The 27,550-nt window shown below is 44.3% G+C and overlaps 1 protein-coding gene across 10 annotated transcripts in view; it reads left to right on the top strand.

Moving 5' to 3' along the window:
- UNC13B (unc-13 homolog B) overlaps positions 1–27,550 on the top strand; it is a 565,224-nt gene that overhangs the window by 299,892 nt on the left and 237,782 nt on the right. For 9 of the 10 annotated variants that reach the window (XM_075579702.1, XM_075580181.1, XM_075580121.1 and 6 more), the window contains 5 exons: positions 3,500–3,546; positions 8,952–9,030; positions 16,041–16,115; positions 17,972–18,191; positions 24,590–24,817. In XM_075579702.1, the coding sequence (XP_075435817.1) occupies positions 3,500–3,546; positions 8,952–9,030; positions 16,041–16,115; positions 17,972–18,191; positions 24,590–24,817 (649 nt within the window). Of the gene's footprint in view, positions 1–1,443; positions 1,467–3,499; positions 3,547–8,951; positions 9,031–16,040; positions 16,116–17,971; positions 18,192–24,589; positions 24,818–27,550 lie in introns of all 10 variants that reach the window. The other variant, XM_075580252.1, reaches the window with a different exon arrangement.

The following is a 27,550-nucleotide window of genomic DNA, read 5'->3' as shown; positions in this document are numbered from 1 at the left end:
TGTCAGTCCTGGACTGAGCCACTGATTGAGCCACGTGGTGCTGAAGCAGGGATATCCTTTATACCTGACCTGTTGGGGGGGGGCTTGAGGACTGGAGATGAGCCCCCCTGATCTACGTCATGAGGGAACACTATAGAACCGTATTCAGGCAACTGCATCATTAAGGGGGCTGGACAGGACGATTCTGTATTATGAAAACATATAAGGAGACAGAGGTTCTCCTACAAAAGATCCCAGTTTACTGCACAGCAAGACTGAAAGTAATTACCCCTTACTGGCTATTTGAACCCGAATTACTTTCAGTCTTGCTGTGCAGTAAACTGGGATCTTTTGTAGGAGAACCTCTGTCTCCTTATATGTTTTCGTCCCCATCCCTTTTGCACCGACTGTAATTATAATATTTATTATTATTTTTTTTGCTATTGTGGTGAGCGGTATCTCACAAGTTGTACATATACAATTCTGTATTATTACAGGATTGAAGCCGGGGGTCTCCGGAACTGAACTGCAGGGGCCCCGTTCGGTCAGGGATACTTACCTCCTTAGGGTGTGCTGCCGGTAGGAGCAACCAGTGACCTGCGTAAGTGTCGACATTTTAGTGTTTCGCCTCATGTGGGCTGAGAGGAAGCCGTGATGTCATCCCTTGCGGCTTCCTATTGGCCTGCGTGACATGGACTTTTACACTGCGCATATATACTGGCACTCCCTATGGAGGTAAGTATCTCGGGAAGTGTGTGTGTGTATGTGGATATATATGTATGTGTGTGTGTGTGTGTGTGTGTGTGTGTATATGTGTATATATGCATATATATAATGTGTATATATATATATATATATATATATATATATATATATATGTGTGTGTGTATATATATATATGTGTGTGTGTGTGTGTGTGTGTGTGTGTGTGTGTGTATGTGTGTGTATAGATATATAGCAAATAAAAAGATCTCTTGTGAGCACATTCACATGTATCAGACAGGTCTTCCCTTTGCTTAGGAACATTTCACTTCCATTCATTTGATGGCTTGAGCAAGAACTTGTGACCGTGACATGCAAAAGGCGTTTAACTTCCAGTGCTAGCTCCCTGTCACCCGGAGACTCATGTGCTCTCCCAGTCTCCTAGCTACCAAACATTAAGCTCTTTGGGGCAGGTATCTGATGTTCTTCTACATGTTACCATATTTAGCTCTAAGGAGACTGTGAGGGAGGAATACTAATAGCGCATCATTATTACCACCTAAACCAGTGTAATGAGAATCCGGATTCTTGACCTGACAACCTTTCTGCCGACATGCCCTCTGCTGCCCATTACATTGACCGCTTTGTCCTCTGCAGCTCTCTGGACAGGTCTGCGCCACATGGCGGCGGCAGGAACCTGCCCTATTAACCTCTCTTCCTCTCCTCCCTATCTCCCTCTCCTCCCTCTCTCTTCCTTTGCAGAGGAAAGTAGAGCAGAATTCCAGGTTATTTGCTCTGCACTTTGCTTTTCTTCAGTAATGTGGCGTGTCTCCCCGTCCCCTGGAACGCCAATGTGTTTGCATGCCTTGGTCCTGCCGTCTTACAGTGGCTTTTTCAGTGTTGAAGGTCTCCCTTTCAGCATGTGTGGCTTTAACCCCTTCATTGCCAGAGGGGCCCGCCGCGCAGGCCCCTCTGGCAGAGAAAGGCGTCAGAGATGTTAACATTGTGTCCAAATTAAGAGTCTGTTCAGTGCTGGGGATTGGATTTATTTCTGCTGGAAATAAGAGAAAGAAAGAAACACTATAGTCCAATGTATATATGAGAACATATTCTCTACTTCCCGTATAACCCCTGCACCATTATTAAGCATCACCCGAGGCTCAGATTCCAGTCCAATTTCCAGATGGCTGATTGCCTCTTACTTCTGATTACCTCTTACTACAGCAGTACTGAGCTGTCATGCAATGCGACAGCGAGATGCTAATGGGCTGCTTTGTCATAAATAATCTGCCTCCCCAGAAGGGTTCCCATTATCCCCTCTCACAGCTGGGGGTGCTCGTTACAGTTGTCTCTGTGGTGTAATGCAATTATCTACAACACTATTCATGTCACAAGCATGTAATGCTAGAATACCTCACGTGCCACGTGCATTACCATTTGGTGTCATGTTTTCTAGGTCTGAGGGCTCCTTTTGTGCCCACGTCCTTTAATGTATGTGCCTTTATTTACCACCTTTCCCGGGGGCGATTCCATGCTCCCATTACCCTTCTGCTTTCTTACGTCTCTTAGGGGTCTCCCCGAATTGTAAACTTTCTTTTCCCCCTGGAAATGCTTCCACCCTACAAAATCACTCTGCACTTTGTCAAAACTTTTTCATTTGAAGGAGGGGAGAAGATAACGTTTTAATAAAGTGAAAATATTCTGCAATTCACATGTAGCCTTCCAAATTGCTTACATTACTTGTTACCTGTAATTCTTTCACTTAACTCAATCTGTTGAACTGATGCAAAAAGGGAACCCATTGATGGGTCTGGGAACCAATGGTAAATCCAAATCTTTACCATCTTCTTATAACTACAGTGAAATGCGTGGGGTAACCACCCTGGTACCGGTCACATGACAGAGCCACCCTCCTAGGCTGTATGGGTGCAAAGTCACTGAGTGGGAGCTTGTGAGGAGGTGCCACTGCTCTTTCACCTTGTTCTCCTCATTTGACACCTTTCACAATCACTAAATGTAATAATTGGTGCAGAAAGAGGGGGATTTAATATAAAGGCGAGAAGAAGGAAGTGTTAAATAGAAGAAGCTAATTTTAGCTGTAGTCCTGCAAAAGGAAGAATTGCAGTACGGGATGTTGCATTGAGGGAGTTGTATGTCTAGTAGCTCCTCATTTGTGCAGAGTACCGTAACTCCAACAGAAGTGTGTGTCCGTATTGGCACAAGGTTTGGGCAGTATAGGCTCTGTAAGAAGCAACCAATGACATACAATCATGATAATAAATATACGTACAAAACTGTGGCTTGTGTGTTCTGTGGCTTTCTTTTACTTTTCCCAGCATCTAAGTAATTATTTGGGACTAGGAAAAATTAACATAGTTCCTGATTGTATACAGATGGAATCAGTTCCATTTCTGTTCTGTCACGTCACATATCGTGATATGATAATGTGCCAGCATTAATATTGAATGCTATGGACAGTGTGTGATTATTTTTAGTGGTATGTGATACATGTGTTCTCACTGCGGCCAGTGGTGCAGGCTCCATCCATACTGTACATATGCCACGTGCACTGAACAGGCTCTTTCATACCCTTCTATATTCCGCTCCATCTGTTTGTGTTGCCATAACCTGCCCTGCAGCTGAAGTTCTTGTCAGTGCCTCTGGAAACAGGAGTGTGTATTATGTACTGTCCGGTTTATTAGGAATGTTCTGCATAAGGAATTCTTGTCTTCAGCTTCTTCTGCTTCCCTTATTTTTCCCACCCGAGACAAAGCGCTCGTTTACATGCCTCTTTCTGATTTGTCCTTTTTTCATTTAGACTCAAGATGATGGAGATCCATCAAAACCACCATGGTTTAAGGGAGGGTGAGTAACGTTTCTCAATTCTCATTCTTCTTGTCACTTCTTTTTTATGGTAGAATAACATAAACTAGTATTTTGGTTCCCAACACTTAAATAGCGAAATACCAAAGTCTACATCACCTTATAAAATGAATACAGGCATACCCCGCTTTAAGGACACTGACTTTAAGTACACTCGCGAGTAAGGACATATTGCCCAATAGACAAACGGCAGCTCGCGCATGCATCTGTCAGCACGTCCTGAACAGCAATACCAGCTCCTTACTTGTACCGAAGCTGTGCACAAGCGGGGAGACTATAGAGCCTGTTACAATTGCGTTATTTACATCAGTTATGCACGTATATGACGATTGCAGTACAGTACATGCATCGATGAGTGGAAAAAAGGTCGTGCTTCACTTTAAGTACATTTTCGCTTGACATATATGCTCTGGTCCCACTGTGTACGTTAATGCGGGGTATGCCTGTATATACGAACTACAGCACCCAGAATACAATTATTTTCTGTTTTGTAGGAAAGTCTTTATATAACATTCTAACACAATCGCTGTGAGAACTTGAGATATCGTTGGCTAATGTGACACTGGGGTTTTTTGTTTGCCTTCCTCAGGATTATTATACTGTAAATACAAATATATAATATGCCATCTAAATGTAGCATAGTGAAGGTTGAACTTGATGGACGTGTCTTTTTTCAACCTCACCTACAACTGTATGTAACTTCTATACGGTAGAAGATACTTCTTTATTACATTGTTTTATCCAATTACATTTTTGTGCCTTTTACAGCCACATTAAATAATGAGAATATGTTAAGATTGGGAACGGGAGACATCCTGTGTGTGTCTGGCTTGCTACGGCTTGCATGGGAGGAGAATGTCATGCACTGTTTGATTGTATTTCATTCCATTTGAATACATTTGATGATCTCCATATGGCATCGCTTTTCTGTAGCTATATTTGATAAGCATCCTGTGCTTGTATTGATGATACATCAGTTGCAAACAGAAGGCTCAACTTCAATTAGACTGCAAATATGAAGATCTGCTATGAATCCATCTTTATTACCAGGCTCTCCCCCAAATATGATATTAGTGTAACTCAGGAGGAGCTTGTGCAGACGTTCCCACTGAGTGTTTTACACATTTACAGAATCATTTTAGGAAGAATTAGCTACCTGTGCTTTAAATTAATAAATAAATATATATATATATATATATATATATATATATATATATATATATATATATATATATATTTCATCAAAAAGGTGCAGACAAATGAACACTCACGAGAGTATAAACAATACATTTTTAAAAGATATGTCACCAAGATGTTATCATCCGTCATGATCCGGGAAAGGGTTTCTGTGGAGGATGCCCAAACCGGGGATATTTACAGAGTCTATAGACTCTAAATAAAGTCGCTGTTTTTTTTTATTTATAATTATATATATATATATAAATAATATATGACCAGTCTCCGAAGAAGACGCGGAGTCGAAACGCGTAGGAGTGGGAAGCCAGAGACAGGACACCCCCTCCCTTATCTTGGGACTCGCGCAGATATACTGACCCTGTGCAAACCTCTTTTCATTACTTGGTTACCAGACTTTTTTCTCTTAAACACTTGATGTTTGCATATTCTGGTCTGCGAGTGATTTTAGAGACAGGGGACTCTCCCACATCAGTCTGAGTTACTTAATGTTTGGTGTTAACCTAGTAGCCATTTTCTAGCACACTCATCACAGCATGACGAGTGATCCCATGACGAGTGATCCCATGACGAGTGAGCCCATGTTTTTTCGATAGCATGTTGTAGCTAGTTTTGACTCTGAGTATCACCCATTTGGACACAGAGATTGGGATTGTTCTCTACGCATGGTATGACTTTTTCTTCCTTCTATTACATGGTCCGTACACTTGAATATATGTGTTTCGCACACACACCAGCTATTTATTCATGCAATATAGCATACAGGCATACCCCGCATTAACGTACACAGTGGGACCGGAGCATGTATGTAAAGCGAAAATGTACTTAAAGTGAAGCACTACCTTTTTCCCACTTATCGATGAATGTACTGTACTGCAATCGTCATATACGTGCATAACTGATGTAAATAACGCATGTGTAACAGGCTCTATAGTCTCCCCGCTTGCGCACAGCTTCGGTACAGGTAGGGAGCCGGTATTGCTGTTCAGGACGTGCTGACAGGCGCATGCGTGAGCTGCCGTTTGCCTATTGGGCGATATGTACTTAAAGTGAGTGTACTTAAAGTGAGTGTACTTAAAGTGAGTGTACTTAAAGCGGGGTATGCCTGTATAGCTGTTTTGAGCAAATCAGTATCCAGAGGAAGTTCCTGTCTATTTTTAACCTTTTGAGTGTTTTTAAGAGATGTGAAATAAATTGTTTATATTTTGGTACACCCGTGTGCTCGTATGGGATACTTCTCTGTTTGTGTCTCTATTACTCTCTATCCCGTAGCAATGCTGCATAATCATTTTCCGTTTATAATAAGCCAGCCTACAAGGGTACCTTTACTATACGTGGTGTCTCTCTCTCTCTCTCTCTCTCCCTCTCCCTCTCTCTCTCTCTCTCTCTCTCTCCCTCTCCCTCTCTCTCTCTCTCTCTCTCTCTCTCTCTCTCTCTCTCTCTCTCTCTCTCTCTCTCTCTCCCTCTCTCCCTCTCTCTCTCTCTCCCCCTCTCTTCCTCTCTCCCACATTAAAGAGGGCTGAGTCACGACAAACAAAGTTTAGTTAAAAAATGAAAGGTCTGTCAGAACTCCACAAAAATGATGTATAGTCATTGTAGCAAAATCCCAAAATGAAGCAGCATAGATCAGAGACAGAGAGCATGTAATGAGCTATGCCGTATGCAAAGAGACATCCATAACATCAACAGGTAAGTTGGTATTTGTAGAAGCTCAGGACAAAAAGCAGTGATCCCAGCAAAAAAAGTCTTGTATCACAGTCAGGAGTGATACAAGTACAAGAGATACGCCGCGTTATCCAAGGCAGTCCCAGGTAAGGGCACATGTGCACAGCAAATGAACCATGGGGCACACACGAGCAGCGGATCACCATGGATGTACTCTTATGACTAGACCAAATCACAGTAGACAGTTATACTATCATTGCTGTATGTGATTTAGAGTTCAAGGATAAGAGCATCCATCATCAGGAAGGACCACTAGGTATGTTATTATCCATGCAAAATCTGCGTATCAACCTGATTAATACTTTTATGAAGTTGTTAACATTGGTACTTACTCACAATTATTTTGTTTTCAAAATCTGATATTTTTTTTTACAAAAATGGTGACCAGCAATGCCACACGAGGTTCGTGTACAAAATAAAGGAAATTGGACTCAACTGGAGAGCCTCAGGGATCGGTACTGGGACCTCTGCTTTTTAACTTGTTTATTAATCACCTTGAGGTTGGGATCGAGAGCAAAGTCTCCATCTTTGCTGATGACACTAAATTGTGTAAGGTAATAGAATCAGAGCAGGATGTAATTTCTCTTCAGAAGGACTTGGAGAGACTGGAAACGTGGGCAGGTAAATGGCAGATGAGGTTTAATACAGATAAATGTAAGGTTATGCATTTGGGATGCAAGAATAAACAGGTGACTTACAAATTAAATGGGGATAAATTGGGGGAATCCATGATGAAGAAGGATTAAGGAGTGCTTGTAGACAGCAGGCTTAGCAATAGTGCCCAATGTCATGCAGTAGCTGCAAAAGCAAACTAGATCTTATCTTGCATTAAACGGGAAATGACTGGATGGAAGGGAAGTAAACATAATTATGCCCCTTAGCATTAGTAAGACCACACCTTGAATGTGGAGTGCACTTTTGGGCACCCCACCCCACCACTCCATAAAAAAGACATTATGGAATTAGAAAAAGTGCAAAGAAGAGCCACCACATTAATAAAGGGGATGGACAATCTAACTTATGAGGGGAGGGTAGCTAAATTAGATTTCTTTACATTAGAAAAGAGGCATCTAAGAGGGGATATGATAACTATACAAATATATTCGGGGACAGTACAAGCAGCTTTCAAAATAACTATTCACGTACTAAGAGAGAGAGAGGAGAGCGCGCTCCATGGCGGAATCTAAAAACTATACTTCATCTGATTTAACCCTTTGAATGCTGGACAGTATCTTTGAGTCATAATTTTTCAAGAATGTTTTTTGTTCACCGATATTGATATTGTATACTGTACATATATCAAAATATATTATCACTATTTCACATCCACGTGGGTTTATTAGAGTTTGGCGCTATCAGCACTTTTGAGATATATATATATATATATATATATATATATAAAAATATATATATATATATTCTCGCTTTAGGCGTCAAAAATGGTTTTAATCAACCAAACAAATGGGTTGCACTGATCTGACTGTTATATACTAGAAAAAAATGGCAACATAGTAAAACAATCTTCTCCTCCACACACAGAATTTCATTTATTTCAGCAAACAGATAAAGGGGCACTGTATCTGACATTAAATGAAATGCTGAAACTGTTAGCGGTTCCTGTTTGAATGCTGTGTGAGGAGAAGGCTCTTTTGCTATGTTGCATTTAAGGTAACGTGAAGGCCCAGCCTTTGTCTCCAAGGCAGCACCAGTAAAGAAGCGGAAAATAGAAACTACGGAGGAACCCAAAGCCACACCCACTGACTTTGTGCTCATTGTATATGTGCGCCCAAAAAACCGCTCGTTTCCCAGGTTTAACGTGGGGCAAACTCTATAACGTCTGTTTCTATTGTAACCTCTAATTCTATCAAGGCTTAGAAATAAATGCTGACGCTGCATGGATGTTTCTTTGTGTACACAAAGCATATCATTTTCATAGTATGGCTATTCTAAAATATATGAAACTAATTGATATTTACGAATACTTGTGAAGAAACGCTATTTTAATATAAATGGTATAAATAGAGTATGCGACATGATGCAATTTGTTCAGTCACTATAGACAACCAGATATGTGTCATATACAGAGGGTCCTATAATGGCCTTCATACTGTACATATCGCGCACGTTTTAGTAAGGTGTGTAATACTTTTTCGCGCTATAAATTGAGCGCGCAGGATTCTGTGAGTACGTAGGCCCCTTACTGATTTCATGTCTGTTATTGTGTCACTGTTTCCTGGGCACAAAGCCGGCGTTGCTGCAGTGACCTGCGTGATGAGGAGCGTCTTGCAAGCCCTTTTCGTACTTGTCGCACCTTTCCTTGGGATGGAGACCCCATTTATAATCTGGCTCCTGAGCTGTGTGTGTGCCCCCTCCCTTTGTGTGATGCATATCGAGCACAGCTCCTTTCCATGCCACAGATACTTCCAGCTTTCTTCAGAGCTCCTAATGTGTCCGTGTTGCATTTCCAGGTCTGGGGGAGGCTTGTATGGCATTGACAGTATGCCAGATCTACGCAAGAAGAAGCCGATCCCTCTGGTCAGCGACTTGGTAAGTCTTTGCTTGTTTTACACGTTGATGCTCTCCATGAATGGACCCCACAAGGTTTATCATCTGGATGAGGATTCTGTACATGCGTTGTCAGTAAACTTTGAAGAAGGGTATTATTGGTCCATTCTGGGCCTCGTCCAGGGTGAATGCTCGCTAGCGTGCGCGCTCATGCACAACGCGTTGAGTCAGCGTCAGGCAATGAGAGCGTTGTAGTGAGCGCGCACATGCATGTGAGGCTGCGGTCCCAGTGCGTTCTACAGTGCACAGCTCGGTGTGCGCTGTACGAACACGTACCGCCCCTCAATGAGGATCAATGACCGTGGTGCGGAATGTGCAGCCGCGCTCTACGACGGGTTTTTCCAAATACAAAAAAATTGTACTTGCGTCGGAGGCGTGGCCACGCCCCCCGCTCTCCACCCCCCCCCCCCCCCCCCCCGGGTGGTTCAGCCAATAATGGCGATCCAGCTTTGTGAGGTCATGACCGTGTCCCTGAAAAACCCCAGCCACGCCCCCCCCCCCCCCCCCATCGCAATCTCTGCCTCTCTCTGCAGATTGCGGTGAAGCGCTGTGCACACGCCGCCCCCCCCACCGGGCGCGCGTGCTGCAGTGCAGACTGGGACCGCTGCCTGAGAGTTCAGAGGAGCGCTGCTTGAGGAGACAAATCGATGTGTATTTGTCGTGCGATGGCCGAGTCATGTGAGCCAGCTCTGACACATCATGACCACCTCCCCCCGTGCGCGCTACAGCCCAGGAATCGCTCAAGCTTGTTCAGCGCGTGACATCACGGCGCTCGAGAGCGAGCGTGCATTTACCCTGGCCGAGTCCTTAGTCTATACCAAGCAACTCTTGTTTTTAATCGAATACCTTTAGTACTGCTTTGTTATTAGGGCCCTAAATCTCCTAACCTATAAGGTACCTTAAGACACATTGAAGTGAATGGCCCTTAAGGTGCCTTATGGCTTAGAGCTGCTTAGTAGATGGGACCCTATAGGGGTCCCAGCAGCACATTCTCCTACACTCCTCTATAGACCCTCTACAGACCATGGATCACATCCTTTCCCAGCCAGATAGTGCCTTTCTTTTGCATTATTACAGCTAGACAGATCATCTCTAATCCAGAGTAAGAAGGCAAACAAGCTTTATAGTAATGTGGGATTCGCCCAAACATCTCACCCGTAGCACAGAATAATGAGCCTGCGGGAGGGGCTGCCGTGTATTGCATTCCCCTTAGGGATGACAACACCATGACAAAGACAATGAAACATACTGTAAGTGAAGGAGTTTGATGGATTTGGTTTCCCAGACGAGACGTATCTCATTGTGTTACAGGAACCTACCACAGAGTGAAAGTCACTGGAACACAATGAGAGTTGTGACCGCATTTTTAGACCGCGGGTTTTCAAACATCCCCTCTGGGCTGAGAACATACTTTCATGGGAGAATTTACAGGCAAAAATGGTGTACCCATATCACACCTTCTATATCTTCCTAATCAGCCACTCTTTACTGATACGCTATGCCAGCCTGTACCCATATCACACCTTCTATACCTTCCTAATCAGCCACTCTTTACTGATATGCTATGCCAGCCTGTACCCATATCACACCTTCTATACCTTCCTAATCAGCCACTCTTTACTGATACGCTATGCCAGCCTGTACCCATATCACACCTTCTATATCTTCCTAATCAGCCACTCTTTACTGATACGCTATGCCAGCCTGTACCCATATCACACCTTCTATACCTTCCTAATCAGCCACTCTTTACTGATACGCTATGCCAGCCTGTACCCATATCACACCTTCTATACCTTCCTAATCAGCCACTCTTTACTGATACGCTATGCCAGCCTGTACCCATATCACACCTTCTATACCTTCCTAATCAGCCACTCTTTACTGATATGCTATGCCAGCCTGTACCCATATCACACCTTCTATACCTTCCTAATCAGCCACTCTTTACTGATACGCTATGCCAGCCTGTACCCATATCACACCTTCTATACCTTCCTAATCAGCCACTCTTTACTGATACGCTATGCCAGCCTGTACCCATATCACACCTTCTATACCTTCCTAATCAGCCACTCTTTACTGATACGCTATGCCAGCCTGTACCCATATCACACCTTCTATACCTTCCTAATCAGCCACTCTTTACTGATACGCTATGCCAGCCTGTACCCATATCACACCTTCTATACCTTCCTAATCAGCCACTCTTTACTGATACGCTATGCCAGCCTGTACCCATATCACACCTTCTATACCTTCCTAATCAGCCACTCTTTACTGATACGCTATGCCAGCCTGTACCCATATCACACCTTCTATACCTTCCTAATCAGCCACTCTTTACTGATACGCTATGCCAGCCTGTACCCATATCACACCTTCTATACCTTCCTAATCAGCCACTCTTTACTGATACGCTATGCCAGCCTGTACCCATATCACACCTTCTATACCTTCCTAATCAGCCACTCTTTACTGATACGCTATGCCAGCCTGTACCCATATCACACCTTCTATACCTTCCTAATCAGCCACTCTTTACTGATACGCTATGCCAGCCTGTACCCATATCACACCTTCTATATCTTCCTAATCAGCCACTCTTTACTGATACGCTATGCCAGCCTGTACCCATATCACACCTTCTATATCTTCCTAATCAGCCACTCTTTACTGATACGCTATGCCAGCCTGTACCCATATCACACCTTCTATACCTTCCTAATCAGCCACTCTTTACTGATATGCTATGCCAGCCTGTACCCATATCACACCTTCTATATCTTCCTAATCAGCCACTCTTTACTGATGCGCTATGCCAGCCTGTACCCATATCACACCTTCTATACCTTCCTAATCAGCCACTCTTTACTGATACGCTATGCCAGCCTGTACCCATATCACACCTTCTATACCTTCCTAATCAGCCACTCTTTACTGATACGCTATGCCAGCCTGTACCCATATCACACCTTCTATACCTTCCTAATCAGCCACTCTTTACTGATATGCTATGCCAGCCTGTACCCATATCACACCTTCTATATCTTCCTAATCAGCCACTCTTTACTGATACGCTATGCCAGCCTGTACCCATATCACACCTTCTATATCTTCCTAATCAGCCACTCTTTACTGATACGCTATGCCAGCCTGTACCCATATCACACCTTCTATATCTTCCTAATCAGCCACTCTTTACTGATATGCTATGCCAGCCTGTACCCATATCACACCTTCTATATCTTCCTAATCAGCCACTCTTTACTGATACGCTATGCCAGCCTGTACCCATATCACACCTTCTATATCTTCCTAATCAGCCACTCTTTACTGATACGCTATGCCAGCCTGTACCCATATCACACCTTCTATACCTTCCTAATCAGCCACTCTTTACTGATACGCTATACCAGCCTGTACCCATATCACACCTTCTATACCTTCCTAATCAGCCACTCTTTACTGATACGCTATGCCAGCCTGTACCCATATCACACCTTCTATACCTTCCTAATCAGCCACTCTTTACTGATACGCTATGCCAGCCTGTACCCATATCACACCTTCTATATCTTCCTAATCAGCCACTCTTTACTGATACGCTATGCCAGCCTGTACCCATATCACACCTTCTATACCTTCCTAATCAGCCACTCTTTACTGATACGCTATGCCAGCCTGTACCCATATCACACCTTCTATACCTTCCTAATCAGCCACTCTTTACTGATACGCTATGCCAGCCTGTACCCATATCACACCTTCTATATCTTCCTAATCAGCCACTCTTTACTGATACGCTATGCCAGCCTGTACCCATATCACACCTTCTATACCTTCCTAATCAGCCACTCTTTACTGATACGCTATGCCAGCCTGTACCCATATCACACCTTCTATATCTTCCTAATCAGCCACTCTTTACTGATACGCTATGCCAGCCTGTACCCATATCACACCTTCTATACCTTCCTAATCAGCCACTCTTTACTGATGCGCTATGCCAGCCTGTGGCTATACCAGGCTGCGCTATGCCAGGCTGCGCTATACCAGGCTGTGCTTTGCCAGGCTGCGATATGCCAGTCTGCACTATGCCAGTCTGCGCTATACCAGTCTGCGCTATACCAGGCTGCGATATGCCAGGCTGCACTATGCCAGTCTGCGCTATGCCAGTCTGCGCTATACCAGGCTGCGATATGCCAGGCTGCACTATGCCAGTCTGCGCTATACCAGGCTGCGCTATGCCAGGCTGCGATATGCCAGGCTGCACTATGCCAGTCTGCGCTATGCCAGGCTGCGCTATACCAGGCTGCGATATGCCAGGCTGCACTATGCCAGTCTGCGCTATACCAGGCTGCGCTATGCCAGGCTGCACTATGCCAGTCTGCGCTATGCCAGGCTGCGCTATGCCAGGCTGCGCTATGCCTGTCTGCGCTATACCAGGCTGCGCTATGCCAGTCTGCGCTATGCCTGTCTGCGCTATACCAGGCTGCGCTATGCCAGTCTGCGCTATGCCAGTCTGCGCTATGCCAGGCCGCACTATGCCAGGCTGCACTATGCCTGTCTGCACTATGCCAGGCTGCACTATGCCAGGCTGCGCTATGCCAGGCCGCACTATGCCAGGCTGCACTATGCCAGTCTGATGCAGTGGCCCATGTACTCAGAATTGAAATGTGTTCCTTGTATTGTTGAGTTTTTCTCCCTGACATCCTTGTTGAATTAACCTCTTGTAATTTTTTTATATGCCGACGCGCCTTTCCTACAGGCTATGGTAAGTGGTGTATATCCCGCACCGAGCTGAGCCACGGATTCCTGGTGTGGTTCATACTTCCTTCACTACCCCCTTTTATTTAAACCTCTTTGCTGCTTGTTCGACACGACACAAATAATAAATTACATTGTGTTCTTTCTTTTTCTCTCTCCTGTACATCACTGATTCAATGGAGCTGTACAGCACCATATTAAGTTCAGACCCTAATCAGCAAAATAAAGGAGTACAAGATAATTGGACTCCTGAGAGAATTCACCTTATCATTTTAAGACCCTAATCACCTTAAAATGTCAGTGCTGGACTGTTCCCTTATAACGGGCTCACTCCGTAGTCTTTAAATCTTGGAAATGTTCCAAAAACGAGAGCCGCTGATCAGTTTTCCTTCATCCCATTGAAATACTAGTGTTGGGAACTCGTCTTCTTCGTGGTGTATTATGTTAAACTATCATTTTAAATGGATATGCCACAGATTGATGTACAAATGATAAATTACACTGAGAACGTCATGACAATCTAAAGGCAAAGAAACAGCCGTGGCTGTAAATGTTGTCCTATAACTATAAACTTTATACGGTCTCAGGAGATCAGCCACCTGGATCTGTCTCGTTCATTAACCCAGCCTACTGATTCCAGGCTGGATTCTCATACGGGTTTCTCAACGAGATGAAGCCCCAGTGATGGGAAGGGTTAAAACATGAGAGCGGTTATCTCTATCACAACAAATCCCTGTACATCTTCTCAATGTACTATACTGCTTCCTGCTTTTCTCTAACCTTCCTTCTGCCCACTTGCAAACCCTTCCCTTGTGGATTCCTCGCTACCTTCCTTGTCTGACACACACAAGGTGCCTGAGGGATTTCTTCTCTTACACACACCTCCGTGTTTTCTGCCTGTTAAGTTTGGCAGGCATGGAATCAACACTGTATATTTTACAGAGCGGACAGTAAAGTACATCCTCACAAATATCACCTCTATAAAAAGATAACCCTTCACAGCATGCCTATACAGGGGACTGTATACGTTGCTTTGGGTAACACAAGTTCATTTCTGGAATGCCTTTAGTGTGATGAAATTCTCAGTTGTATTAGTTTCTTCCTGTTTCAGTGTCGGAAGCCCCATTCATTATTATCAGTGATGGGTGCTGGATGTGACCCTCTCTCACATTCGGACACTCGCATCCCTCTCCTGTAACAGGACGCCTCCCTCCCTGTACATATATGCCAAGGTTTCCATTCTCTGCGGGCACGCTGTGGCCTGGACACATTACTGTAGGTGGCAGATTCCCACCGCCTGCCGTCACACTGGACACTTGGCATGTATGGTTATCCTTTGTTTTTTTCTCAGTTACTGCTGGTTTCCTCCCATATTTAATTTTGCTTCTAGTAAATACTATACCACTGTTTCCTCTGCTACTCACATATTCTACATGTTTATTTCTTAAGGAGCACGTTCTCTGCACAATAAAATAATTAAAATATATGATTCAGAATTTGATCTGCAGAGGATAAAGTTAAACAAACTGTGACAAATGAAAGATATTTATTTCAGAATCTCAGCATCTGCACACACGCAAACACACTCGCAAGCACACTCGCAAACACACTCGCAAGCACACTCGCAAGCACACACGCAAACACACACGCAAGCACACTCGCAAACACTCGCAAACACACACGCAAGCACACTCGCAAACACACACGCAAGCACACTCGCAAACACACTCGCAAACTCACTCGCACACAGTCTCATCTTTATCAATGTGCCAAGTCACTTTTCATGATAGTTACAGTATGTTAAAGTAATGTAAGCTCTGTAAAAAGTGATGTTGGGTGTTACTTCGCACACGGCACAATTTCTACGTGTGTTGTAGTATAGAGCACTGCTCTAAGTGGTTATTCACACATCTTATGATGCGTTACATTGAGTAAGTAAGGCTTTTGTTTATAAGCTTTCCTTGGCCTTCTGGTCTACAATATGTCGGCTTATTCCACAGCAAGATGCACATTGTATTTCATGCAGTTCAGGGACCCAATCTGCCGGTTATTCTGTAACTGTTAGAGACCCCTTTGCTGCCAGAAGGACTTGCATTGCAGGCCCACCTCGCAGCGAAGGGGTTACAGAAGAATACATTGCTTTGTTGCCTTACAAAACACACTAAAAAAAAGCCATTTCCCTTGAGTAAGAAGGGCCGTCTGTTTTTGAATTTTCTTCCTAGTCACTGGTCCAGTCTCGGAAAGCCGGCATCACCTCAGCTATGGCTACTCGCACTTCTCTTAAGGACGAAGACCTGGTAAGGAATCGCCATAACCTGCCGTGCAAAATGAGGACAAGATCCGTTTTACAATGCGGTCCAGTATTTGTAAAACACAATGTAACACGTTTTTATGGAAGTTTGTATATACTTAACAAATGCGTAAAAAATACCATAAACAATATATGTAGGATGGAGGGTACAGAAATAATAAGGGGGGGGGGAGGAGGGGGTGAGGGAGGGGGGCGGGGTGAGGGAGGTGGGGGGTGAGGGAGAGGAGAGGGGAGGGCGGGGGAAGGGGGGGGTAAGGGAGGGTGGAGGAGGGTTGGGGTTGCATGAAATTCTAACACAATCCACAATAACTTTCTATACAAGATAATTTCTTTGTGTGAGGACCAAGGGGATTAATAATACCTTTAATATCTCACCTTGGCAAAGAGTACTGATTGCGTCCCGCTCTCCCTACTGTACGTGAGCAGTCCCAGCTGCGTGGGAGTGTAGCTCCTTCACCTGATAAGTCATCTCTTCCATTTGACAAATAAACCAGATTTTGGCCATGGTGGGAATGTCAGTTTGTTTCCACACTGCCGCTATTCGGCTCGGGTGACCAGAGCAATATTCGAGATTACTTTGCACCTCAGTATCTACTAGAATTATACAGTACACTGTGTTTTAACGATACCTGCGCCTGTTAGAGGCGTGCCGTGTGTGCTCCCATCATCCCCAGCGTGTTCAGAATAGCTTCATAGCGACAACTGTACAATCAATTATCACGGCGTTTTTAGGTTTACATGATCAAAAAGGAAGAAAAAACGGAGCACTCCATCCAGTGCTGGCACGCCAGTAAATAACAACAAGACTGCGTTCCCACAATAAAAATTAAAGCTTATTTAATGGATCAAAAAATACAAACAAAAAACACCAACGCGTTTCGGACTATAGATAGCCCTTTATCAAGGTGAATGTTTAGAATAGCTTCATAGCGACAACTGTACAATCAATTATCACAGCGTTTTTAAGTTTAAAAGCTTGAAGAAGAAATGTCAGGTTCATTTATTATTAATAGTCCGGGATTATATGCTCGATAAGGGGGTCCTTTTACTGTTCCTATTGACTACCTCATGGCAACAGCACGTTTAATATCCAGTGACTTCCTTCCTTGCTTATTCTTTATTTTCCCAACCCCCGCCACCACTTCATGTCACATCCGAGGTAAAAGCAGTCCTCCTCCTCCTCCTCCTCCTCCTCCTCCCCCAAGAGACGTTTGCAAAACATTAATCTCACTCCCTTTTGTAATAAGAGTTTTGCCCAGAAGGATCCTTACTATTGTGAATATAGAGTTTAGTGGGGCCTTACTAAAAGAAAGCTAATAACACTGCCTTAACTTACACATCGAGCCTCCTGCAAGACCTGCATCTCTCCGCAAACGCTCACAGATCCTTACTCCCAAAGTATTCCCAAATGTACTGTACAGCTTACCTTCCAAATAATGCCGGAGCCCTGGGCTGGGAAGGAAAATGGGCATTTAACCTGGAATCTGGGAGATCAGCGAGTTGTCCCATCTGTGTTATTGCCTTTAGTAGGGTAGCATAAGATCAGGAGTGGCATACTCTCCCCACCCCGTGGTGCTCAGGGAGAGGGCCGTGCGGGGGCTGCTCCATGGCCTGAGCTGGCAGCTGGATATGTGTTCGAGAGCTGGTTGGAGCCCTTAGAATAATCTCAGTTGCGACTGTATGTCACGTTAGACTGGAATGATCGTTCTATGTATTGCATTCACTTGTGTCACTTTATGACAGAATTGCTGATTTTTGTAATAGAATTATTACAACACAAGAATAGCATCAGTTTCTTACCTCTGTGTCTTCCTCCTGGTCACATTGCTCCTATTGTTTCAGAAATCGCACGTGTACAAGAAGACCCTACAAGCCTTAATATATCCCATCTCCTGCACAACCCCTCACAACTTCGAGGTCTGGACTGCCACTACCCCGACCTACTGCTACGAGTGCGAGGGCCTGCTGTGGGGGATCGCACGGCAGGGCATGCGGTGCACGGAGTGCGGGGTTAAATGCCACGAGAAGTGCCAAGACCTGCTCAATGCTGACTGCTTGCAGCGTAAGTGCCACGAACGCGGGGTAACGTAACCTCTGTTGTACTTGCTGTAACCTTTTCACTGCCAAGATGGTATGCAAGGTTTTGCAAATCGGTGCATTGCAGGTATGTTTGACACTATAGGGGTTAATTGCAATAGGGGAAAGGGCTCTCTGCCGACAATACAAATGCAGTGCTAGAAAGTGCACTGGAAACAGGGTCAAAGTTCAGACCTGTACATTCATGATCGATGATAGGTCTGTGCTAATGCATCATTTCTTATAGCCACCCCTCTGAAAGTAGGAGAAGCTTGAGCTGTGGAGGTGGATTCCCACATACTTGGTGACAGGCATCTTACAATCCTGGATGTAACCTTGGAATGTGGCGTTCCGTTGTGCAGTTACTGCGCTTGTAGCATTGCGCTCATGTTCAGGTTAAATCACTCCCACCAGAACACGCATCACACACACACGTTTCCAGGAGAAGCCCTTGGGGCAGAGGTTCTCAACTCCAGTCTTCAAGACCCCCTAACAGGATATGCCTGCTTCAGCACCGCGGCTCAATCTGGCTCAGTCTTTGACTGAGCCTCTGATTGAGCCACCTGTGCTGATGCAGGGATATCCTGAAAACCTGACTCTGTAACCATGCTAAGCTGAAACGTGGGAATGAGAGAGCGTTCTCCGTGCACAACCTGCCGCCCCTTCCTCCTGCGGGGCTGTCTGATAAGAGGCGTGTGCGAGTGATTGAAACACTTGACAGATGAGCACTGTGCTTTTCAGAGTCTCCACTAAAAAGGAAAACTGGCTTCATGATCAAATGTGGCCACTTTATTTAAGCATGATTACTCTTCTTTGAGGAAACCACTTACATTGTTAGCGAACAAAAGTAAAACCTTTGTACTGTTAGGTTATTGCCCCTTTCAAGAAGCTCTTAAACTTCTTTCTCCCAGAGTGGCCAGCAATGCATCAATCTACAGTATATATCAGAAGGTTTATACTGGCCATGGTACCATCAGGGGAAGAACCAATTCATTGCATACATTTTCTCACCAGCTATTCTCTCCTAGACCCTCTACAATCTGGCTTCCGCACTGCTCACTCCACTGAAACAGCCCTCACTAAAATACCTGATGACCTCCAAGCTGCCAAAGACAGAGGTCATTACACTCTGCTCATATTACTCAACCTCTCTGCAGCATTTGACACTGTGGACCACCCTCTCCTCCTTTACATTCTCCATACTCTTGCATTCGTAACAAAGCTCTATCCTGGACCTCCTCTTACCTCTCCCATCGTACTTTCAGTGTCTCTTCTGCTAACACCTCCTCCTCCTCTATTTATCTCTCTGTGGGGGTACCCCAGGGCTCTGTCCTGGGACCTCTTGTTTTTTTCTCTGTACACACTTTCTCTAGGTGACCTAATCACATCTCTTGGGTTTAAATATCACCTCTATGCTGACGGCACATAAATTTACTTTTCAACCCCCGACCTTACACCTGCTCTATAGACCAAAGTTTGGAATGTCTCTCTGCTATATCATCCTGGATGGCCATCCGCAGACTTAAACTTAACAAAAACATAGCTCCTCATACTTCCTCCCAAACCTGGCCCTGCTACCTCCTTCCACATTACTGTTGGAAGTACTATCATTCACCCAGTAGCCCAAGCACACTGCCTAGGGGTCACACTCGACTCCTCTCTCACACTCTCCTCTCACATTCAAAACTTATCTAAAACCTGTCGCTTTTTCCTCCGCAATATAACAAAGATACGCCCTTTCCTCTGTTGCTCGACTGCTAAAACTCTGACTCAGGCCCTCATTCTCTCCCGTCTCGACTACTATAACCTCCTGCTGTCCGGCCTTCCTGCCTCTCACCTGTCTCCCCTACAATCTATCCTAAACGCTGCTGCCAGAATCACTCTACTCTTTCCTAAATCTGTCTCCGCGTCTCCCCTCCTGAAATCACTCTCCTGGGTTCCAATTAAATCCTGTATCACACACTCAATTCTCCTGCTCACTTTTAAAGCTTTACCCTCTACTGCTCCTCCTTACATCTCAGCCCTAATTTCTCACTATGCACCATCCCGACTCTTGCGTTCTGCTCAAGGATGTCTTCTCTCTACCCTTTTTGTATCTAAAGCCCTCTCCCGCTTTAAACTTTTCTCACTTTCTGCCCCACACCTCTGGAATGCCCTTCCCCTCAGTACCCGACTAGCACCCTCTCTATCCACCTTTAAGACCCGCCTTAAGAAACACTTGCTTAAAGAAGCATACGAATAGCACTGTGGATATTCTGAACACATGATACATAAAGCTTGGCCCCCTGCACACGCACTTACCAGAACTCCCTCCTATTGTCTCTGTACGTTCTCCCTACCAATTAGATTGTAAGCTCTTCTGAGCAGGGACTCCTCTTCCACAATGTTACATTTATGCCTGAAGCACTTATTCCCATTATCTGTTATGTGTATTATTTGTTATTTATATGATTGTCCCGTGTATTACTGCTGTGAAGCGCTATGTACACTAATGGCGCTATATAAATAAAGACATACATAGCAGGCCCCGGGCAGGGAAGGAATTACATACAGACCTGCGCCGTACACAAAGTCCTTGCTACCAATGGAGTCACCGACCCCAGCAACACCGGGAACTTCTATCTACACATCTATATGCCAAGTAATGCTGATATCGTGGCATGAGTGCGGCTCACTGTGATTGCCCATAGAACAGGCATGGTTTATACATTCATCCCACCGGTCTCCTACCTGGCAGCGCCAGTGATGACTATTGTACGGGTTACAAAGGCTGTGCTGCCCTGGAAATGACGCCTCACCTGGAAAGATTTCAGAGTCTGTTCACTAAAGTATCTGTACTTTCCATCTATCCGCAGGATGCTTTGTGTGTGCATCTCTAGTGTATAATTTAGCTTTATAGAAGCCATTTCCCCCTCTGCGGTAATCGCTGCTCAGATACACTCACGGCAGTCACTCTGCCTTTGTATTTGGGGAAGGCTTTGATGCACCATTAGAGGACAAGCCAAGCACCGGGGCTTTTCCTTCTGCACACTGCACAGCACATTCATATTCCCCGACACTACTCTCATTACAAGGGAGCCATTCCTTATTGTACCGCGGGATTCTTTCAGCCGTGCGTTCTATTCAGACATTTAACTCTGTGCTCTTTAATTGATATTGGGAAAGGTTACAAGCAGCATATTATATTGATAATGTAATGTTATATTAGTGCAGGAACGGCCAACTCCTGTCCTCAAGGGCCACCAACAAGCCAGGTTTTCAGAATATCCCTGCTTCAGCACAGGTGCAGTCAATGATTGAGCCACCTGTGCTTAAGCAGGGATAACCGTAAAACTTGACCTGTTGGTGGCCCTTGAGGACTGGCGTTGGCCAGGAATGAGAGGGAAAGTAGGCGTAGCTTCCTGATACTGCCGTGCGCGCGGCCATCCTGCTGCTGCTGCGCCCTCGGGATATAAATAGCTTCACAGCTGCTGGTGCAGAAGGCACATGTGTGGCTGATATTTCTCCAGGAACATCTGGATCCGCGCTGAGACACATCATGTATATCATACTGTATGTATCGGGATTCTCTGCCACGGGGAGCTGGAGTGCTGTAAAGGCGTCCCCCCCCTCCCCCATGTACCCAGCCACAATGCGCAATCCGTGGGTTTAAAAGCACTGTGTACTTGGTTTGAGGAAACACACATTAAATTAGATTGTTAGCTCTTTTGATCAGGGGTTCCTTTTTCTTATTTTTTCTGTGTTTGGTGCCTTTATTCTTGTGTATTGGATTACAACTCCCTGTATTGTAATGTATGTTCCATAAAATATACTTCCACATTGACCGTATTATATATAAAGCTGGGTACACATACAAGCTACACCAAACCTTGGTAAAGCACCGCTTCAGCGTAATTCATTTTGTTGTAAGAAAATCCACATGCTACTTTCCCAAGCTGTACTAAGCAGCACCATTTCTTTTGGACCTAAGACTCCCTGTCCCTAAATACAATATAATGTTATAACAGCAGTCCGTGTTTCATTAAGTGAATATACCTGCACTGTGTAATGAGGGGATCTATTCAATGTACAAAATAAAGGTTAAAGTAGAGACAGCATGCAGATCTCCGTTTCTGCCATCAAGGCCATTCATTTACACAGTGTACTGTATCTAACGGGGATAACTGGGACACCCCCCGCCCGGCAGGTCATTTGTATTTCCTGTTCTGTAAGTATGTATAGGGCACTTTACACGCTGGAAATATGAATGCTGGCGGTATATTGCTTTATATTGATGCCTATTATTTTTCTGGTGCAAGATCTCAAACATGAACTGTTGCTATAAAATTTTTAAAAAAAAACCCCGTTCAGAAACTTGTATATGTATGTACAGTTAGGTCCGGAAATAACTGGACACTGACACAAGTTTTGTTATTTCGGCTGTGTACCAAAATAAATTCAAGTTACAGTTAAATAATGAAGATGAACTTAAAGTGCTTTCTATCAGCTTTAATTTGAGGGTTTTCACATCCAAATTGGAGATAGGGTTTAGGAATTCCATCTATTTAATATGTAGCCCCCTCTTTTTCAAGGGACCAAAAGTAATTGGACAATTGACTCAAAAGGTGTTTCATGGACAGGTGTGGGCTATTCCTTCGTTATTTCAGCATCAATTAAGCAGGTAAAAGGTCTGGAGTTGATTCCAGGTGTGGCATTCACATTTGGAAGCTGTTGCTGTGAACCCACAACATGCGGTCAAAGGAGCTCTCAATGCAAATGAAACAGGGAATCCTTAGGCTGCAAAAAAAAAGAAAATCCATCAGAGAGATAGCAAGAACATTAGGAGCGGCCAAATCAACAGTTTGGTACATTCTGAGAAAAAAAGAACTCACTGGTGAGCTCTGCAATACAAAAAGGCCTGGATGTCCACGGAAGACAACAGTGGTGGATGATCGTAGGATCCTTTCCATGGTAAAGAAAAACCCCTTCACAACATCCAGCCAAGTGAAGCACACTCTCCAGGAGGTAGGATTATCATTATCCAAATCTACCATAAAGAGAAGATTTCATGAGAGCAAATACAGAGGGTTCACCACAAGGTGCAAACCATTCATAAACCTCAAGAATATAAAGGCCAGATTAGACTTTCCCAAACAATATCTCTAGCCAGCCTAGTTCTGGAACAGCATTCTATGGACAGATGAAACTAAGATCAATCCGTACCAGAATGATGAGAAGAAAAAAGTATGGAGAAGGCTTGGAACGGTTCATGATCCGAAGCACACCACATCTGTAAAACACGGTGGAGGCAGTGTGATGGCATGGGCATGCATGGCTTACAATGGCACTGGGTCACTAGTGTTTATTGATGATGTGACAGAAGACAGAAGCAGCCGGATGAATTCTGAAGTGTATAGGGATATATTGTCTGCTCAGATTCAGCCAAATTCAGCGAAGTTGATTGGACGGCGCTTCACTTTTTACAGATGGACAATGACCCAAAACATACTGCGAAAGCAACCCAGGAGTTTTTTAAGGCAAAGAAGTGGAATATTCTGCAATGACCGAGTCAATCACCTGATCTCAACACGATCGAGCATGCATTTCACTTGTTGAGGACAAAACTTAAGGCAGAAAGACCAACGAACAAACAACAACTGAAGACAGCTGCAGTAAAGGCAAGGCAAAGCATCACAAAGGCGGAAACCCAGCATTTGGTGATGTCCATGCGTTCCAGACTTCAAGCAGTCATTGCCTGCAAAGGATTCTCGACAAAGTATTAAAAATGAACATTTTATTTATGATTGTGTTAATTTGTCCAATTACATTTGAGCCCCTGAAATAAGGGGACAGTGTATGAAAATGGTTGCAATTCCTAAACGTTTCATACGATATTTTTGTTTAACCCCTTGAATTAAAGCTGAAAGTCTGCACTTCTATTGCATCTCGGTTGTTTCATTTCAAATCCATTGTGGTGGCGTACAGAGCCAAAATTATGAAAATGGTCAGTGTCCAATTAGTTTCGGACCTAACTGTATGTGTGTGTATATGTGTATATATATATATATATATATATATATATATATATATATATATTTACCCATGGTTCCTAAGGTTTGGATAGCAGTGGGGGATGTGTGTGGTGATCAGCACTAAACAGGTGGAGCGCTATTATATTTAGTTTCACCGGTATTGTCATCACAACTTTTAATTAGGTCATGATCTTTCTAGAAGCTCAGCCTTACTATAAATTGCAATGTGTTGATTTCCGCTGTGTCCCTGAGCAGTGAAGTGTTCAGCGGCTGGAGTAGATCTTCTGATCGCTCGTCTCACAGGGGCCCTGCTGTGTATTCCACTCATTATATGTGCAGCTCCTTACTTGTCTCTTTCCTGTTCTACTAACAGGAGCAGCAGAGAAGAGCTCCAAGCATGGAGCTGAGGACCGGACCCAGAACATCATCATGGCCATGAAGGACCGCATGAAGATCAGGGAGAGAAACAAGCCGGAGATCTTCGAGGTTATCAGAGAGGTCTTCAGCGTGGGCAAAGTAGCCCAAGCTCAGCAGATGAAGACCGTGAAGCAGAGTGTTCTGGATGGCACGTCCAAATGGTCCGCAAAGATCACCATAACTGGTAAATCGGAGAGCAGCACCGCCAGGACTGTCCCTTGTTGGGCCAGTCCCTAGTCTTTGTGATGGCACCATGTGGGGCACAGCATACTGTAGCTACTTGTTTACTCACACTGACACTTTCAGGTCATTCCTTTGTTTATATAATGTTCTCTGCTATTCGTTTGATTAGCAAAGACACCTCAAAAGCCTTAGGATCCAAAGAGCTTTGGCAGGGTTCTCACTTATTATTTACCAAAGCAATCTGTTTCACGTCCACCTGGCAGTGAAGGAGGTACTGTAGCAGGTTTAAGCTCTTTTTAAACTGAGCACAGACCACACTTTCTTTTCAGCTTCTTACAACCAATGCATACAGTTTCAATGGGATCATACAGGAGCTGAGATACAGATGCACGTGGCTCTGCACCGGGTATGCTCAGCTTAGCCTTTGAGATTTCTCTAACACACACACGCTAAGCCTTAGGTATCACTAACACACACACACACACTAAGCCTTAGGTATCACTAACACACACACTAAGCCTTGGGTATCACTAACACACACTAAGCCTTAGGTATCACTAACACACACACACTAAGCCTTGGGTATCACTAACACACACACTAAGCCTTAGGTATCGCTAACACACACTAAGCCTTAGGTATCACTAACACACACCCTAAGCCTTAGGTATCGCTAACACACACACTAAGCCTTAGGTATCACTAACACACACACTAAGCCTTAGGTATCACTAACACACACTAAGCCTTGGGTATCACTAACACACACACTAAGCCTTAGGTATCACGAACACACACACACTAAGCCTTAGGTATCGCTAACACACACACTAAGCCTTAGGTATCGCTAACACACACACTAAGCCTTAGGTATCGCTAACACACACACTAAGCCTTAGGTATCACTAACGCACACACACTAAGCCTTAGGTATCGCTAACACACACACTAAGCCTTAGGTATCGCTAACACACACACACACTAACCCTTAGGTATCGCTAACACACACTAAGCCTTAGGTATCGCTAACACACACACTAAGCCTTAGGTATCACTAACACACACACACTAAGCCTTAGGTATCGCTAACACACACAATAAGCCTTAGGTATCGCTAACACACACACACACACTAACCCTTAGGTATCGCTAACACACACTAAGCCTTAGGTATCGCTAACACACACACACTAAGCCTTCGGTATCGCTAACACACACACTAAGCCTTAGGTATCGCTAACACACACACTAAGCCTTAGGTATCACTAACACACACATACTAAACCTTAGGTATCTCTAACACACACACTAAGCCTTAGGTATCGCTAACACACACACACTAAGCCTTAGGTATCAGTAACACACACACTAAGCCTTGGGTATCACTAACACACACTAAGCCTTAGGTATCACTAACACACACACACTAAGCCTTGGGTATCATTAACACACTAAGCCTTAGGTATCGCTAACACACACTAAGCCTTAGGTATCACTAACACACACACTAAGCCTTGGGTATGACTAACACACACACTAAGCCTTAGGTATCAGTAACACACACTAAGCCTTAGGTATCACTAACACACACCCTAAGCCTTAGGTATCGCTAACACACACACTAAGCCTTAGGTATCACTAACACACACACACTAAGCCTTAGGTATCACTAACACACACACTAAGCCTTGGGTATCACTAACACACACACTAAGCCTTAGGTATCGCTAACACACACACTAAGCCTTAGGTATCGCTAACACACACACTAAGCCTTAGGTATAGCTAACACACACACTAAGCCTTAGGTATCACTAACACACACACTAAGCCTTAGGTATCGCTAACACACACACTAAGCCTTAGGTATCGCTAACACACACACACTAACCCTTAGGTATCGCTAACACACACTAAGCCTTAGGTATCGCTAACACACACACACTAAGCCTTCGGTATCGCTAACACACACACTAAGCCTTAGGTATCGCTAACACACACATACTAAGCCTTAGGTATCGCTAACACACACACACTAAGCCTTAGGTATCACTAACACACACACACTAAGCCTTAGGTATCGCTAACACACACACACTAAGCCTTAGGTATCGCTAACACACACACACTAAGCCTTAGGTATCGCTAACACACACACACTAAGCCTTAGGTATCGCTAACACACACACACTAAGCCTTAGGTATCGCTAACACACACACACTAAGCCTTAGGTATCGCTAACACACACACACTAAGCCTTAGGTATCGCTAACACACACACACTAAGCCTTAGGTATCGCTAACACACACACACTAAGCCTTAGGTATCGCTAACACACACACACTAAGCCTTAGGTATCGCTAACACACACACACTAAGCCTTAGGTATCGCTAACACACACACACTAAGCCTTAGGTATCGCTAACACACACACACTAAGCCTTAGGTATCGCTAACACACACACACTAAGCCTTAGGTATCGCTAACACACACACACTAAGCCTTAGGTATCGCTAACACACACACACTAAGCCTTAGGTATCGCTAACACACACACACTAAGCCTTAGGTATCGCTAACACACACACACTAAGCCTTAGGTATCGCTAACACACACACACTAAGCCTTAGGTATCGCTAACACACACACACTAAGCCTTAGGTATCACTAACACACACACACTAAGCCTTAGGTATCGCTAACACACACACACTAAGCCTTAGGTATCG

Source organism: Ascaphus truei, chromosome 1, assembly GCF_040206685.1.
Source record: "Ascaphus truei isolate aAscTru1 chromosome 1, aAscTru1.hap1, whole genome shotgun sequence".
Classification (NCBI taxonomy): domain Eukaryota; kingdom Metazoa; phylum Chordata; class Amphibia; order Anura; family Ascaphidae; genus Ascaphus; species Ascaphus truei.
The sequence above is the reverse complement of the archived record's forward strand: the minus strand, read 5'-3'. Positions and strand labels throughout refer to the sequence as shown.